The following is a 17,259-nucleotide window of genomic DNA, read 5'->3' on the forward strand; positions in this document are numbered from 1 at the left end:
CGCTGACAAATTCCGTTGTAAGAACGTTGATTTAACCAGTTTGTGCCCAGTGCGCCTCACCAGTAAGCATTGAGTAACTGATGAGGCCAATCAAGGAGTTAGAGCTTTTCTTGGCTAGCATTAGCACAATAAATAAATACTCTCTGTTCATGCTGTTCTGTCTCAAGGTAGAATTTTCTGTCCGCCTTGCTTGTGCTTCTAACCTGCACTTTTTAGGGGTTCAAGCAGCAAAGCTCAGAGAAACGCTATTATATTTCATAGTGGTCATTATTATCTAAACGCCTTCTTGTACATGGTGGAATCATTCATATTTTCCACTGAACTAGTTTTTTTTTCTACTTTTGAGGAGGAAGGGCTCCAATACATGTAGGCCTATTGTCAAGAACTTTCAAGTTAAGAATTTCACTTTAACCCTGTGTTTGCTCATAATATGAGATAGGAAATATGAGGACAGTGCCTTCACACTTCAACAAAGTAGGTTAATATTTGTGCCCATGCAACTCATTTTTTCTTCGTCTTTGTACATGCTTGTTTGACACAATGGTAAATTGCCGCCTATCTATTACCAACAAGGCTTGTTCTTGCATACTGATAGATCATTCTTCTTATGTTACGGGCAATAGCTCACACCCCCTCCCCTTCTATCGTATGAGTGGTTTAAAGTTTCTCCTCTCCAACTCTGATTGGTCGACCAACTTGTGCTCACGGGCAAAAACTTCAGACGACTCTTCTCTTTACGCACTACTATCAGGGAGGCAGAGTAAAAGTAGGGACAGTCCGTTTAAAAGTCTAACTGAAAGTATCTTATCTTTTCGTCAAGAAAAGGAGGCTACCACGCTATGGAGGTTGTCGAGAACAGCAAAATACAATTCGCGTAGATAGGAATAGTGGAGATTCCCATGCGTAAAGGTTGAAGGGACGGCATCTTTGGAACATTAACTTTTTTTGATCAAAGTCGTAACCGAAGGAAATGGCTATTTCTTGGATTTACAAAGTTTGGATCCTGCTACTACCCATTTTTGATAGCGCGGTGTCCAGTTATTCCGAAGACCAATGCAGCTGGCGAGGGAGGCAAGTATGACTTTTATAACGGTTTATTCAAGTTGAATTTGTTTTATGGAGAACCATTCACATTTTTTTTATATAGCTAGGTGCAAATTATGTTTTGTTCAGGTTCTACTTTAGTTGAAACAAGTCGATAAAGGTTTTGGGCGCAATTAAATGTTTCCAGTGTCTTGCAACAAAGTATTGCGCCTTGGGTTGCAGTCTTGCAGAGTGAGCTAGAGAGAGGAGAGGGTTATGCCGTTATTATAACGGTTTTATGTGTGCACAGGGGAAATTACTTGTCGCTTTTTGGAAAAGGATGATTTAATATTAATTTTATAAAACCAAATTCTAGGCCATGTTTTGCAGATGAAATGACCTACACTATGCAAGTCAGTCACATTTTTAAATGGCACTGACGGGCGCATTTGGTGACCAATAGGTAGCGCTTCTTCTTTTTGAATGCAAATGGCTACCTCAGTTCAATGTGTATTTTGAAAGCATGTTTTAATCGTTTTCAAAGGATGCACTTGAAATGAGTGAAATGCACTGCAATGAAAATCTCCAGCTGAAAAGGTTCATCTATTCTCATCCATTTTAGCCAGAATGATTTGTTTATTTATTATTTTTCAAGCTTTCCCTCAGTCCCTCTCAAAGTTGCCCACATCTAAAGCCTATACCCAAACCACACATCCTGCAATGTTCAGTGCAATATAAACCCTGGATTGTTGATGATAGAATTGGACATTGACGAGGCTTTGAAGCCACCTGTCGGCGATATTGGCACTCCCCAGTTGAAGCAGTCCTCCATAGGAATGAATGGAATTCTACACTATTTCAGTTAAAAGTTTCAAGGACAATTTTTTTTAGTGGCCAGTAGGGACAGTAACATCACTAAAATTAGAAATTAATTTAATTTAATTTTATGTTTAGCTCGTATAATATAATTTAAAAGTGTGCATTACAGCATCTGTAATATAAAAAACGTGTCAAAAACAAACGTAGACATCAATAAATGCATTTATATAGCTTCCAGATTTATTTATTTTTACAATGAAGAGTACCAAGATGGCTATGTGGTGGACTAAATACAGCGCCCCCTATTAGTCATCAAGGGTTTATATACATCATTGGTTTATAAAAAATTGCACCACATCCTAGAAAGTGACACGCTGGTGACTCCAATTTTAGCCAAGAGGACAACTTCTGAGGACGAGTCTGTCTAGCTTGGAGGTTATAGGCGATGAAGTCCAATTATGTAACTTGGTCTCCCTTTTCTCTCTCTCCCTCTTTCCATCCCACAGTGGTCTGTCCCAGCAGCCAGGCAGTGTGGAGCAGATCTCCCTCCACTGCTCGGAGGGTGCTCTGGACTGGCTCTATCCTAAGGGGGCGCTTCGCCTCACCCTGTCCCCCAGGTTGACTTCAGCGGCGGTGGGGCCTGGGGGCAGCAGCTCAGGCCTGATCACGGCCTGCGTCAAGCCCTCGGAGCACTTCCACGGGGCCCAGCTCTACTTGGAGAGAGACGGGGTCCTGGAGCTCCTGGTAGGGGACCGTCTGGAGACGTCTCCCCCACCCCGGGTGCGCTGCTTCAGCCGCTTGCCCGGCGAGAAGGTAGCCCTCTTCCTCCAGGCCACGCCTCACCAGGACATCAGCCGCCGCATTGCATCGTTCCGCTATGAGCTGCGGGGTGATTGGACGGCACGCCTGTCACTCGACTCGAACCCCATCATCAGTAATGAAGGTGAGTTGGAACGAGGAGGGAGGCAGCCATGCTAGATCAGTCTGGGTTCTGGAAGGGTCACATTTGGGCGGAAATAGATACACATTAAATATTTCTCTCAACACAAAGCAAGGAAAAGACAGTGTTAGATTTGTTTTGAATATGCTCTCTGAGGGTTGATAGGCCTAACAAACAACTTTTAGAATTTGTTTTAGCTCAGATTCTATAACTAAATTCTCTTCTCACCCACATGCTTCCAGTAATTATTTTAGCATGGGTCTCTGAATCATATTAAACTGTATTCTGGCAACCCCCCTACATATGTTTCCTCACTCTTAAGCACAAACAGACCTTTTTGGGGGGTTAATTTTCAGTTTTCTCTGTGTCCAGGCAGAGTAGAGTGGGGGAAGTGTCCTCTAGTTTCCCTGGACACATAGGCCTACAGACCCTGTCGCCTGGTTCAGATTTGAAAGGGAGTGGAGAGAGGCAGAGAAAGAAAGAGAGGGAGGAGGGTTAGTGGGACAAAAGCCCAGTATGTGGGGCCTTCTCTCCAGAGCCCGGAGCTCCTTTCATTGGAGCCTTCGCAAGAGTGTTCTGGGATTACTGCCGTTGCCTTGGCGACAGGGAGGCCCTCTGCCTCAGCTGAGATGCTACCCTCATTTGTTGAGCTGCCCCTCTGTAGGGAGGCTTGGCTCTAAGAATACACCCCCTCTCCGCTCAAGAGTCTTCACACACGTACACACACACTGGCTGGGCATGGGGGGAGGTTTGCTCTATGGCCAGGGAGAAGGAAGGAATCTCATTTATCAGACTTTTTCACTAAGAAGGGGAATGTGTGGAGGGGGCAGCTAGGAGGGGTAGTGGTGAACTTCTTGGAACTCACAAGGCCAGAAGAACTTTAAAAAAATGCCAGGGTGTTTTATTTTTTTCAGTGCAGTCAATTCAATGCAGCCACAGTTTGGTGTTTTTGTTTCGCTCTGCGTTCCTTTTCTGTGGCCATCTGTGGACTGGGTCCTTGTGTGAAACGGAGGGAGGATTTGCTGTATTTTAGTTTCCTCTTTTAAAGTGATAAACAGCTGTGATGGAAGCCCGTCACAAATCCTAGAAAAGAAGTAAGTGCCTTCTGAAAAAGTGTAGAAATGGAGCTCGGCCCATTTCAATCTTTTGAAGTTTTACACCCTCCTCTGTTGCCCTTGTCTGGTTGGCTTTGATGAGGTGTGGGTGCAGACACCCTAGCAGGGTCTAGGGGGGGGGGGGGAGGTAGGTGGGCTGTTTCATTTCATTTGGCTTTAAAAATGTCTGGGGCCATTGGAGTTTCACTGGCCTTCCTCTCCAAACCGTAAAAGTAGCAACTGTCTGAAAGAACACTGCAGTTGGTCCGTGTGTGTGTCCTTACACTGTGATTTGTTCTATTCGCGTCACGCCTCCAGAGCATTTGATCTTTGTTATAAGCTCGTCTCCACCCTCCTTTAAGTCTCCTTTCAAGTGTGCAACAGGATAGGTTAGAGCTCAAGGCGTTTTTAATATAAAGCTTTTAAATATTCAAACTTGTTTCTTCTTTTGAGGTATTTTGTGGTTTACAATATCACGAGGGAGTAAACACATTTGAATGAGGATGTAATTAGTGTTTGTTTGATTAGTGGAGTTCTCCAATTGACCCTCTCTTTCTTTCTTCCCCTTCTCCCCCCCACTCTCTTCCCAGGTGCCTGCAGACCCTGTAACAACACAGAGCTCCTTATGGCCGTCTGCACCAGTGACTTTGGTGAGTTCTCCTCTTTTACAACCTCCTGTTTTGTTGTCCTGGGCTGCCGTATAACAATAAAACAACACGCCAGACCAGGAACAGTTTGGTGTCTTACTGAATTTCGTCCTCCATTTCATGTGGATTCAATACAAAATGGCAAGATAAGCCATTCAGTTGCAGAGAAAAAAGATAATGATTTTGTGTCAGGATTGAGGAACTACAAATCGGTTGTGTTGAATTAGCTGAAAGTAGGGGTAACACAGGTCTGAGGTTGGTGTAAATCCAAATACTCCCCTCTCTGAACTACTTAATTTATGCAGAGGTCAAAGGTGAAACAGCATTACTTTAGCCTCTCTAGTTCCCCTAAACCCCCACTCCTCAAGGCACTGTAGTGGAATAATCTCCCCCCACCCTAGACAGTGCAGTGGACTAATCCGCATGGCTCTAATTGAGCCGTAATCAGGCTTAGTGGCAGCCCCTTGGCAACATAAAGTCAGGGGGATTACAGAACTGTCCCAGGCAGCTCTCCATACCAATTTCACTGACTCTAATGTTAGCCTCTGGTGGGTTAGGATTCTAGTTACTTGTTTAGTACTTCAGCTGTTTTTTGGCAGCTAAAGCGTGGCAGATATTTTCCCAGTGATTACCAATATTGTGTTTTTAGAATGGGAACAACAAGTATTGAAGAAAATTACATCCATTCAACAGATGGTAACCATCCACCATCTTAGTCCACATTTAGTTTAACTATGATTGTCGTATTTTTAACAACTGCTACAAACAAATTGGGTCAATAGAGCTTTTGCCTAACCAGTTTGTCTCTTCTACCCACAGTGGTGCGTGGTAACATCAAGGCAGTGGACGAGGACAGTGAGCTACGGGCGGCTGTAATCAAAGTCAGCGCCACCCGAGTATTCCGCCAGAAATACACCCTGTTTACCGGCACCGGCCGTTTGACCCGCACGGGCGAGATCAGGACCCTGCTGCAGTGCGGCGTCCGGCCCGGGGTAGGCAGCTTCCTCTTCACCGGCCGTGTCCACTTCGGCGAGGCATGGTTGGGCTGCGCCCCCCGCTACAAGGACTTCCTCCAGGCCTACGCTCAGGCCAAGTTGGCCCAGCAGCTACCCTGTGAAATGGCTGTAGACTGACCCGAGCCACCCCAAATCCCACCTGACTACTCCCCTGAATGAGGCTGTCCTGTGAGGCAAGCCCTAACTCGATCAGCCTCCCCCCCCCCCCCGCCTGTCATTTGGTTTGCCTAACCTCAGAGTGAAAGGTGAGGAAGATGGGAGCCTATCCGATGGTGCAGCTATGGGCCGACCCTGCCATGAAGGTCCCGTTGGATGCAGTCTTCCCCCAAAGACTGAGGAGTTGGGCATGGACATTTGTAGCACCATTCCCAGTGCAATATGCAGTCCTGTTAAGATATGAAGGACACTGTGGACGAGATGAGATTAAAGCATTCGGCACAGGACACATTTTCCAAAAATGCTTATTCCGAATTCTCATAAGAGCTTGCCGTAACAACAAGCAGAAATTTGTCAGGAATGGATTCAGAGCTATTGAGTGTGAATTTGTCTTTTAAACTCAGGAAAATATGTGGGAAATTCTGTGGTGAAGTTACCATCTGTTTGGAAGTCACATATTGTTATCCCGGTGTTCAAGTACAAGGCTGTTTTTCTATGGTGCTCTTCAAAATGGCCACTCATTTTCCTTCAATGTTTTGTTTCGGAAAACTGGGGGAAATCTATTATGTCCAAGATTTTCTCACAATTTTATAGTTGAAAGAAACAGTGGGGGACTATTCTCAGTGTTGCAATTATTTATTGGAGATTAGGGTGGGTCTTTCTTTTTTCAAGGATTAAAAAAAAAAAGAATCTTAATTTGCACTAATAAGAGAAAGGGAATGATCTGGAAAGTCTGATGCTGCAAGCAATGAAAACCAAATGAAAACCTGACTATATGTAGCGTAGAAGAGAAGTGATCAGAACATAATAAATGTACAGATATTGCTAGCGCATGATAGTGCTACGCTAGGGTTAGCACATGTTAACGCTAGGTTAGCACATGTTAACGCTAGGCTAGCACATATTAATGCTAGGCTTGGGCTAGCGCGTGTTAGCGCTAGGCTAAGGCTAGCGCAGCAGGTTCAAAGCACGATAAACTCTGCAAACTAGTGATGAACGTACTTTCACGACAATAGCCAACTCTGAGATTATTATTTTTTCGAAGTACACACAGGGCAATTCTGCCCTTTTGAACCCTGTTTAAATATTTTCTGCAGATTTTTATAATACAATAATACTGTTTACTTCAAGACTTCATTGTGATATCTCAGTTTGGTTGAAAACTTTTGTTACCTTTTAATATGCTGTCTGGGAAACATTGATTTTAATATTTGAAAACCCCTTATTTCGAGTTTACCATAATTACATTACAACAGTGTTGCCCATTACAGCCATTTCATAGCTATTCATACCTATTTTCTAACTGTAAGCCTAAGAGAAAAGCTGTCTGCAAAAAACAAGCTGCAAAATTCTACCAAAACAGATAATGAGATGCTATAAGGTCTCCTGGCCCAGATTTATGTCGTTGTTCAAAGTTAAATAATTGTGTTAATTGAGTACCACAGTATGAGTCATACAACCCGGAAATGGTTCCAATCGTTTTTTCACCATAATTTTTTTCCATCTGGGATTTTAGAACTACTTCATATAGGGTCTGTGTTTCGTGTAGGCTTACCCTGGTGTGACATTTTGATAACTGCGCAAATCTAACATTTATCAATAATTTGCATAGCACATTTTTGAGAGTAAATTGAGGCAAATACATTGATAAAACCTCACCTTGTCCGGGAGAGAATTACACAGCTATCAAAACGTTACTGTCAAATTCACGATGTGAAAAATTAATGTCAGAAATTCCATTGGAACCGTAACCATTGTGGCGGACTATGGGAGTTTGGCTAGAAATGTTTCAAGTTTGTGGGACTGCAACTGCTGACAACAACAATATTCCCCTCAGTGAATGTCCATTGGGATATGTCTCAAAGTTGGCAGAAGCAGTTGCACCCAGTAGCTACCTAACTTTCACAAGCATACGTCCGAAATGTTGATAGCCATGTTGAGCCGCGGAAACCTCAAAAACGATTTAGTCCGGCCTCCCGAGTGGCGCAGCAGTCTAAGAGACTGCATCATAGCGCTAGAGGCGCCACTACAGACCCTGGTTCTATCCCAAGATCAAAAAAAGGGGGGTGAAATAAAAAAAAAAAAAATACAATTTAGTCCAAATATCAATAATTAACTCTTACAGCAATATTAAATGTCTTTGCGTGATACTCGTTCAAACAGCTTTGGGGATAGCAGTAAGACTCTAGACTATCATACAAAAGGAACAAAACATTAATATCCATGGCCATGATGGCTAGTCAAGTTATGTTGTCTTATGTGTACTAAATCGATGAAGGGAGCAGTTAACACCAAATGAAGGTGATGTGCTAGAGCGGTATGTACAAAAAAAGCGAAAGCTGCCATGTTTGCTGATATTGTCAATTGTTTCTATGTGAGTGTAATGTTGTGTTAATACCAATGTGAATGTTATTATGTATATAAGAAATTCTAGAAACAAAAAGCAACTTATGGAGGAAAGTGTTTGAATGTGGTCTGTGATATAAAAAGTCTGAAAAGCACATGTGAATGTTATGGATTTTTTTTAAAGAATCTCTGCATGGTTGCCTCTTCCACCAACTATAGAGTAAAGTTACATAGTTGTGTCGTTATATAGTTGTTATCTCTCATGCACACATCTTCAAACAAGTCACGCTACAGATGACCATGGTTGAACAACATGTCCTTATATTTCATTACATGGATTTAAACCCACAACCACTAGTTGTCACTTAGATATATTTGGGATAAGGGTCTGAGACTTTTACAACAATGTTAAGTCACTATATGTGTCCTTAGGGGGCCCAAGACGAATGGCTTGAAATAAAGCTAGATAGAGCGAGAGATTTAGAGGAGTGCAAACAGACACCGGGGGCGGCAGGGAGGGAGGGAGGAAAAGGACGGTTGGAATTGTGTTGTGCTCCGACTCCCATTTTCAGGATTCAGGAAGCAATAAATTCTCAATAAGGGAGCGGTGTTCGGAGCGGGACGGAGGAGCAGAGGTGCCACACAGTCGCTGACTGTGTCCTCATGGCAGTTTGACAGGTTTAAAGGGCTATACACTCCCTCTCAACCAACAGAAAACAAGACTGAGCACATATACACTTTCACACTCTGAGTATTATTACTGATTTCCAGAACTCTAAATGAAAAATTTTCATTGGTAGCACTGGTGTGCCCAACTTTGGAGCACAACATAAAATTTAGGAGCACCGGAAAATAATTTTTGTTCTAATCGATTGAGATATAGCCTATATGAATTCTAGGTACTTCTGAAGTAGTGGTGTCATTAAGCCTGGACTTCCGACGTTTTTGATCAAGCCCCGAACCTTTTGATGGTAAATTATTTTTTACAATTTATGTCTGATATGAGTTTCCATAACCACACATCACTTGCACTTTGCAGGTCAATTATTATAATTTTTTTACTGACAAATTTCTATGACAAAAATAAACAATACACAAAAATAAACAATACAATATACTGTTCTAGGCAGTAGCAGGTATTGCAAGTAGCCCCTGGAGTGACCCGTTGCTTGCTGTGATTGGTCGAGATATCACAACTCAGTGGACTGCTCACATCCCTGTACCCCTCCTCCACCCCTACAGCACCTGTTCGATGTTAATGACACCACTCAGCAAAACACCTGTCACTCAGTCAGAGTCTACGGCATAGCACAGAGCAAATATAGATATTCCCGAACTTCTGAAAAAGTGGCCAAAAAAGCAAGCAGGTTGAGCAGGTTGAGGCAGCAGTGAATGACATGGAGAGGGCAGAACAGACAGAAAGGGAAAGTTCAGCAGCAGCAGCAGCAGCAGCAGAGTTAGCAAAACTACAGGTTTGTGCAGGGTTGGTGGTAGCTTATTAGCCAGTCTTCCTCAGCATAAGGAATGGCTAATACTAATAAGCTAGTATTAGCGCTCAGCATCCTAATGATATTGGGTGTCAGTCAGAGTTATTTAACAGTATATTGTGAATGGGCAAGCTAAGGATGTTGATATAAGTCATAATATTAGGAAAAAGTTTTTATTTCCAGCGAGTGTATTTGATGCGTTTCGTTTCTGTAGCTAGCTTGGTTAGCTACTGGCTGGCTAGCTAGCTGAGACCGAAGGGATGAGAGAACACTATATATACATACAATTAGTGGATTCGGTTGTTTCAGCCACAAGCAAGTCCAATACATAGGCCCTTAAGTTAAGTTTCCTCAAATGTTATGTTATGGTGGGGCGGCAGGGTAGCCTAGTGGTTAGAGCGTTGGACTAGTAACTAGAAAGGTTGCAAGTTCAAATCCCCGAGCTGACAAGGTACAAATCTGTCATTCTGATCCTGAACAGGCACTTAACCCGCTGTCATTGAAAATAAGAATTTGTTCTTAACTGATTTGCCTGGTAAAATAAAAATGGTATCTAAAAATCTCACATTAGCTGATGAATCATGAACTCCAAGCTTGCTGTCATGTGACTTTTACTGAGGAGTTGCTTCCCTCTGGCCACTCTACCACAAAAACCTGATTAGTGTAGTGCTGCAGAGATAATTCTCCTGGAAGGTTAACCCATGTCCACAGAGGAACGCTAGAGCTCTGTCAGAATGACCATTGGGTTCTTGGTCACCTCCCTGACCAAGGCCCTTCTCCCCCGATTGCTCAGTTTGGCCGGGCGGCCAGCTCTAAGAAGAGTCTTGGTGGTTCCAAACTTCTTCCATATGATAATGATGGAGGCCACTGTGTTCTTGGGGACCTTCAATGCTGCAGACATTCTTTGGTACCCTTCCCCAGATCAGTGCCTCGACACAATCCTGTCTCGGAGCTCTATGGACAATTTCTTTGACCTCATGGCTTGGTTTTTGCTCTGACATGCGCTGTCAACTGTGGGACCTTATAAAGACAGGTGTGTGCCTTTCCAAATCATGTCCAATCAACTTAATTTATCATGGGTGAACTCCAATCAAGTTGTAGAAACATCTCATGGATGATCGATGGAAACAGGATGAATCTGAGCTCAATTTCAAGTCTCATCGCAAAGGGTCCTTTTTAGAATTAAGCTGTTATTTTACAAAAAAGTAAAGTGGTCTGAATACTTCCAGAAGGCACTGTAGGTGATGGAAAGAGACACCATACAAGACACGGAGACAGCAAAATAAGAATAGGTGATGGAGAGAGACACCAGACAAGACACAGAGACAGCAACAGAAGAATAGATGATGGAGAGAGAGATCAGACAAGACACAGAGACAGCAACAGAAGAAAAGGTGATGGAGAGAGACACCAGACAAGACACAGAGACAGCAACAGAAGAATAGGGTACGATGGAGACACCAGAAGAACGGTACAGGCCATATCAGAAGAGGATAGAAAAAGGAGACAAACAAGAACCTGAGACAATAACGTCTAACGTTTACATACTGTTTTAACCACTTCATATGTACACTACCATTCAAAAGATTGGGGTCACTTAGAAATGTCCTTGTTTTTGATAGAAAAGCACATTTTTTTGTCCATTAAAATAACATCAAATTGATCCGAAATACAGTGTAGACATTGTTAATGTTGTAAATGACTATTGTAGCTGTAAACGTCAGATTTTTTATGGAATATCTACATAGGCGTACAGAGGCCCAAATCAGCAACCATCACTCCTGTGTTCTAATGGCACGTTGTGTTAGCTAATCAAAGTTTATCATTTTAAAGGGCTAATTGATCATTAGAAAACCTTTTTGGAATGATGTTAGCACAACGGACAACTGTTGTTCTGATTAAAGAAGCAATAAAACTGGCCTTTAGACTAGTTGAGTATCTGGAGCATAAGCATTTGTAGGTTCGGTTACGGGCTCAAAATGGCTAGAAACAAAGAACCTCTGAAACTTGTCAGTCTATTCTTGTTCTGAGAAATGAAGCCTATTCCATGCGAGAAATTGCCAAGAAACTGAATATCTCGTACAACGCTGTGTACTACTCCCTTCACAGAACAGTGCAAACTGGCTCTAACCAGAATAGAAATAGGAGTGGGAGGCCCCGGTGCACAACTGAGCAAGAGGACAAGTACATTAGAGTGTCTAGTTTGAAAAACAGAGGCCTCACAAGTCCTCAACTGGCAGATTTATTAAATAGTACCTGCAAAACACCAGTCTCAACGTCAACAGTGAAGAAGCGACTCTGGGATGCTGGCCTTCTAGGCAGAATTGCAAAGAAAAAGACATATCTCAGACTGGCCAATAAAAATAAAAGATTAAGATGGGCAAAAGAACACAGACACTGGACAGAGGAACTCTGCCTAGAAGTCCAGCATCCCGGAGTCGCCTCTTCGCTGTTGACGTTGAGACTGGTGTTTTGCGGGTACTATTTAATGAAGCTTCCAGTTGAGTGCTTATTGAGTGGTTTTTGGCAATACACTGTAGATGTATGTGCTCCAGAGTAGAGAAACCCACAGTAGCAACTGTAAATGAATACTGTCAGTGTCTGCTGTGGCAGGTGGGAAGGTGCAAGTGACCTGAAAAATATCTAATATCTCAATGTTCGAATCTCTCAATGTTTATCTCAAAGTGCACCAAATTCATTGCTACAGAATGACCACTGATCTCCTGAAGAAGCTATCCCTTTTAGTTTCTTTCTGTGCCCCAAAAGTTTGGATATACTGGTAGAGTTACCAGGTTGTTAGCTAGCTAATGAAGTAACAAACATGACTGAACAAGGTGTAAAACAAATGGTTAGCGGCCCACGAGTAGTTTTAGAACGCCTGCAACATGGTTTATGAATATAAAATTCTAGGCGCACTGGTGTTCCCGTATAAAAATTCCAGGTCGCACAGAAAAATATAAATGCTGGTTTAAATGGTCCAACTTTAGAGCCCTGCTGGTTACTGGACACCAGTGTTATGGTCTATTCAATTCCTATTCAATTCATGAGAAGAAAGGTTCACATGGAAAATAATGAGTCTTTTTTAATGAATGAATTGCATTTCTACACCCTTCTATTAAATTATTTGATTGGCATGGAATGGACCTCTGGACACACAATAATAGACACAGACACTGTATTCTCTCAAACTGATAGGAAAATGTCTACCAGACATTCAGTAGAAGGGTACTCCTATAAGGATAACACTAAACCACTATGTTAAATTGACCACCTGTTTGTCTCAGATAGCAAATCTCGGTTGAATAGACCAGTAAAGCCAGAGTAAATGGCAACAATATCCTGAACCTTTATGCTTCTCTTAGAATGATGCCTACCTCTGTAAAATCTCATAAATTTATTGCAAACGGTAAATCTGTAAGAAAAAGAGCAGCTGGGAAATTTTACATGGTCTTAAAGTTATATGGAAAAAGCTCCCTTAGACTGAATCCCTGGAAACCCCAAAATATGTTTGCCTCTGCATAAGTAACCCATTAAAACGTCCCACCTCGTTTATTAAGCCTCTGCCCCCACCCTTAAATGCTTCAGCTGGGGCCCCTGAAACGCCTCAGCACCCCTCCCTCCCTCCCTCTACATCTCAACCATATGAGGTTTCTGCTGAAAGACTGATAAGCCAAAACAAAGAGCACTAAAGTTATGCCCACTCCACTACCACTAATATATCATGTGCCATTTCCTGGTAGCCGCTTTTGGAGAGAACAACCACAGTTAGACACTTCCATAGCCTTGAGCTCCAGCATTTAAAGAGTTTCTTCATGAGCATGTATTCTAAGAATACTGAATTGAGTGTCTGGCTCGGGAGACTAGAGACAACAAAGCTATTCTTTCTTGCTGATAACAAACAATTATTGTGGACGGTTGCCTGTCAAAGACAAAAGACAGTGAATATATCAAAGATCAGTTCTGATGCCATTCTTCATGTTATATACTCCCACTCTAACCAAACTGGTACTGCATGAGTGTCACGTTCCTGACCTGTTTTCCTTTGTCTTGTATTTATTTTAGTTGGTCAGGGCGTGAGTTGGGTGGGTTTGTCTATGGTTGATTTTCTATGTTGGGATTTTTGTGTTCGGCCTGGTATGATTCTCAATCAGAGGCAGCTGTCAATCGCTGTCCCTGATTGAGAATCATACTTAGGCAGACTGGGTTTCACGCGTGTTTTGTGGGTGTTTGTTTCCGTGTTTGTGTTTTTCACCACACGATACTGTATAGGTTTCTGCACTTCGTTTATTTCTTTTGTAATTCAGTGTTTAGTTTTGTTATATTAAATCATTATGAACACTAACCACTTCGCGTATTGGTCCGATCCGTCTCGCCTCTCCTCGTCCGAGGAGGAGGACGAATATGAAAGCCGTTACAATGAGAGGCTAACTTTGCAGTCAATGACCTTGCAGACCTCCAGTGAGCTGGGACACTACAACAAAGGACTCTCTCTCCCTTTCTCTCGCTCTCTATTTTTCTCTCTGCCTGTATGGCAGAGTTGAGGTGATGTGTAGACGGTGGAAAACAGGAAAGCGGTCAGGAAGGGGGATCCAGCGGGATGGGAGAGGGTGGCCAGGGTGTGGACTTCCGTGGGCCCCAGAGGGAGTCTAGGGGGAAGCGGCCAGAGCCCAAGCCCCAGAGAGGAGAGTGCAGACGGGAGCAAAGGGCTCCAGGATACACCCTTGAAGTCCAATAGAACAACAAATGAACACACCCAAGGAACAGGTCCAGTAAACTGAATGTGAGACGAGACTGAGCTTAACGGTCTCTGGGTTGATACACTAAATTACTCCTGCATTTCGGGCTCATTGGAAAAGCTGCAGCTTTAGTACATACACTATATATATACAGTGCATTCGGAAAGTATTCAGACCCCTTCACCTTTATACACATTTTGTTACGTTACAGCTTTATTCTAAAATGTATTAAATTGTTTTAAATAACAGTATGGGGATGAGGTAGTTGGATGGGCTATTTACAGATGGGCTATGTACAGGTGCAGTGATCTGTGAGCTGCTCTGATAGCTGGTGCTTAGAGCTAGTGATGGAGATATGAGTCTCCAGCTTCAGAGATTTTTGCAGTTCGTTCCAGTCATTGGCAGCAGAGAACTGGAAGGAAAGGCGGCCAATGGAGGAATTGGCTTTGGGGGTGACCAGTGAAATATACCTGCTGGAGCGCGTGCTACGGGTTGGTGCTGCTATGGTGACTAGTGAGCTGAGATAAGACAGCGCTTTACCTAGCAAAGACCTATAGATGACCTGGAGCCAGTGGGTTTGGCGATGAATATGAAGCGAGGGCCAGCCAACGAGAGCATACAGGTCGCAGTGGTGGGTAGTATATGGGGCTTTGGTTACCAAACAGATGACACTGTGATAGACTGCATCCAATTTGCTGAGTAGAGTGTTGGAGGCTGTTTTGTAAATGACATCGCCGAAGTCAAGGATTGGGAGGTTAGTCAGTTTTACGAGGGTATGTTTGGCAGCATGAGTGAAGGATGCTTTGTTGCGAAATAGGAAGCAGATTCTAGATTTAATTTTGGATTGGAGATGCTTAATGTGAGTCTGGAAGGAGAGTTTACAGTCTAACCAGACACCTAGGTATTTGTAGTTGTCCACATATTCTAAGTCGGAACCGTCCAGAGTAGTGATGCTGGACGGGCGGGCAAGTGTGCGCAGCGATTGGTTGAAGAGCATACTTTTAGTTTAACTTGCATTTAAGAGCAGTTGGAGGCCACGGAAGAAGAGTTGTATGGAATTGAATCTCGTCTGGAGGTTAGTTAACACAGTGTCCAAAGAAGGGCCAGAAGTATACAGAACGTTGTCGTCTGAGTAGAGGTGGATCAGAGAATCACCAGCAGCAAGAGCGACATCATTGATATATATAGAGAAAAGAGTCGGCCCGAGGATTGAACCCTGTGGCACCCCCATAGAGACTGCCAGAGGTCCGGACAACAAGCCCTCCAATTTGACACACTGAACTCTGTCTGAGAAGTAGTTGGTGAACCAGGCGTGGCAATAAGAATGTGGTGATTGACAGAGTTGAAAGCCTTGGCCAGGTCGATGAATACAGCTGCACAGTATTGTCTCTTATCAATGGCGGTTATGATATCATTTAGGATCTTGAGCATGGCTGAGGTGCACCCATGACCAGCTCGGAAACCAGATTGCATAGTGGAGAAGGTACGGTGGGATTCGAAATGGTCGGTGATCTGTTTGTTAACTTGGCTTTCGAAGACCTTAAAAATGCAGGGTAGGATAGATATAGGTCTATAGCAGTTTGGGTCTAGAGTGTCTCCCCCTTTGAAGAGGGGGAGACAATCCAATCTTTGGGGATCTCAGACGATACGAAAGAGAGGTTGAACAGGCTAGTAATAGGGGTTGCAACAATTTCGGCGGATAATTTTAGAAAGAGAGGGTCCAGATTGTCTAGCCCGGTTGATTTGTAGGGGACCAGATTTTGCAGCTCTTTCAGAACATCGGCTATCTGGATTTGGGTGAAGGAGAAATGGGGAAGGCTTGGGCAAGTTGCTGTGGGGAGCACAAGGCTGTTGACCGGGGTAGAAAAATGCTTATTGAAATTCTCAATTATCGCAGATTTATCGGTGGTGACAGTGTTTCCTAGCCTCAGTGCAGTGGGCAGCTGGGAGGAGGTGCTCTTATTTTTTCCTTCTCCCCCGATTGCTCAGTTTGGCCGGGCGGCCAGCTGTAGGAAGAATCTTGGTGATTCCAAACTTCTTCCATTTGAGAATGATTGAGGCCACTGTGTTCTTGGGGACCTTCAATGCTGCAGAAATGTTTTGGTACCCTTTCCCAGATCTGTGCCTCGATACAATCCTGTCTCGGAGCTTTACGCACAATTCCTTTGACCTCATGGCTTGGTTTTCGCTCTGACATGCTCTGTCAACTGTGGGACCTTATATAGACAGGTGTGTGCCTTTCCCAAACCATGTCCAATCATTTGAATTTAACACAGGTGGACTCCAATCAAGTTGTCGAAACATCTCAAGGATGATCAATGGAAACAGGATGCACCTGAGCTCAATTTCGAGTCTTATAGCAAAGGGTCCGAATACTTATGTACATATTGTGTGTAGATTGATGAGGGGGAAAAAGTGTTTTATATATTTTAGAATAAGACTGTAACACAACAAAATGTGTAAAAAGTCAAGGGGTCTGAAAACTTTTTGAAGGCACTGTATATACTGTATTCCACTGTATATTAGTCAATGCCACTCCGACAATGCTCATCCTAATATAATATATTCCTTAATTCCATTGTTTTACTTTTAGATTTGTGTGTATTGTTGTGAATTGTTAGATACTACTGCACTGTTGCAAGCATTTCTCTACACCCGCAGTAACATCAGCTAAATACGTGTATGTGACCGATAACATTAAAACATTTTTATTTGATTTATGGCCTTTTACAGCTTGTCGAGTGCGGTCTTTGTGCCAGCATCGGTTTGTGATGGTAAATGGACAGCTACAAAAAAAATATAGATGAAAACTCTCTTGGTAAATAGTGTGGTCTACTTTACCTCAGGCGAGCAAAACCTTGAACCTTCTTTAATATTAGAGATTGCGCAACAGCTGTTATTGACAAACAGACACAGACCTTGATGCCCATGATTTTGGAATGAGGTGTTCGACGAGCAGGTATCCACATACTTTTGGTCATGTAGTGTATGATGT

At 43.1% G+C, this 17,259-nt stretch overlaps 1 protein-coding gene across 1 annotated transcript; it reads left to right on the forward strand.

Annotated features, from left to right (window-relative positions):
* The first annotated feature begins 723 nt into the window (after positions 1–723).
* On the forward strand, positions 724–8,196 carry metrn (meteorin, glial cell differentiation regulator). Its single transcript, XM_055923955.1, has 4 exons — positions 724–1,071; positions 2,349–2,785; positions 4,467–4,526; positions 5,343–8,196. The coding sequence occupies exons 1-4, from the start codon at positions 971–973 to the stop codon at positions 5,654–5,656; spliced, it is 912 nt and encodes a 303-aa protein (XP_055779930.1). The 5' UTR covers positions 724–970; the 3' UTR covers positions 5,657–8,196.
* Positions 8,197–17,259: the final 9,063 nt, after the last annotated feature.

The sequence above is a fragment of the Salvelinus fontinalis genome, chromosome 1 (assembly GCF_029448725.1).
Source record: "Salvelinus fontinalis isolate EN_2023a chromosome 1, ASM2944872v1, whole genome shotgun sequence".
NCBI classification, from domain to species: domain Eukaryota; kingdom Metazoa; phylum Chordata; class Actinopteri; order Salmoniformes; family Salmonidae; genus Salvelinus; species Salvelinus fontinalis.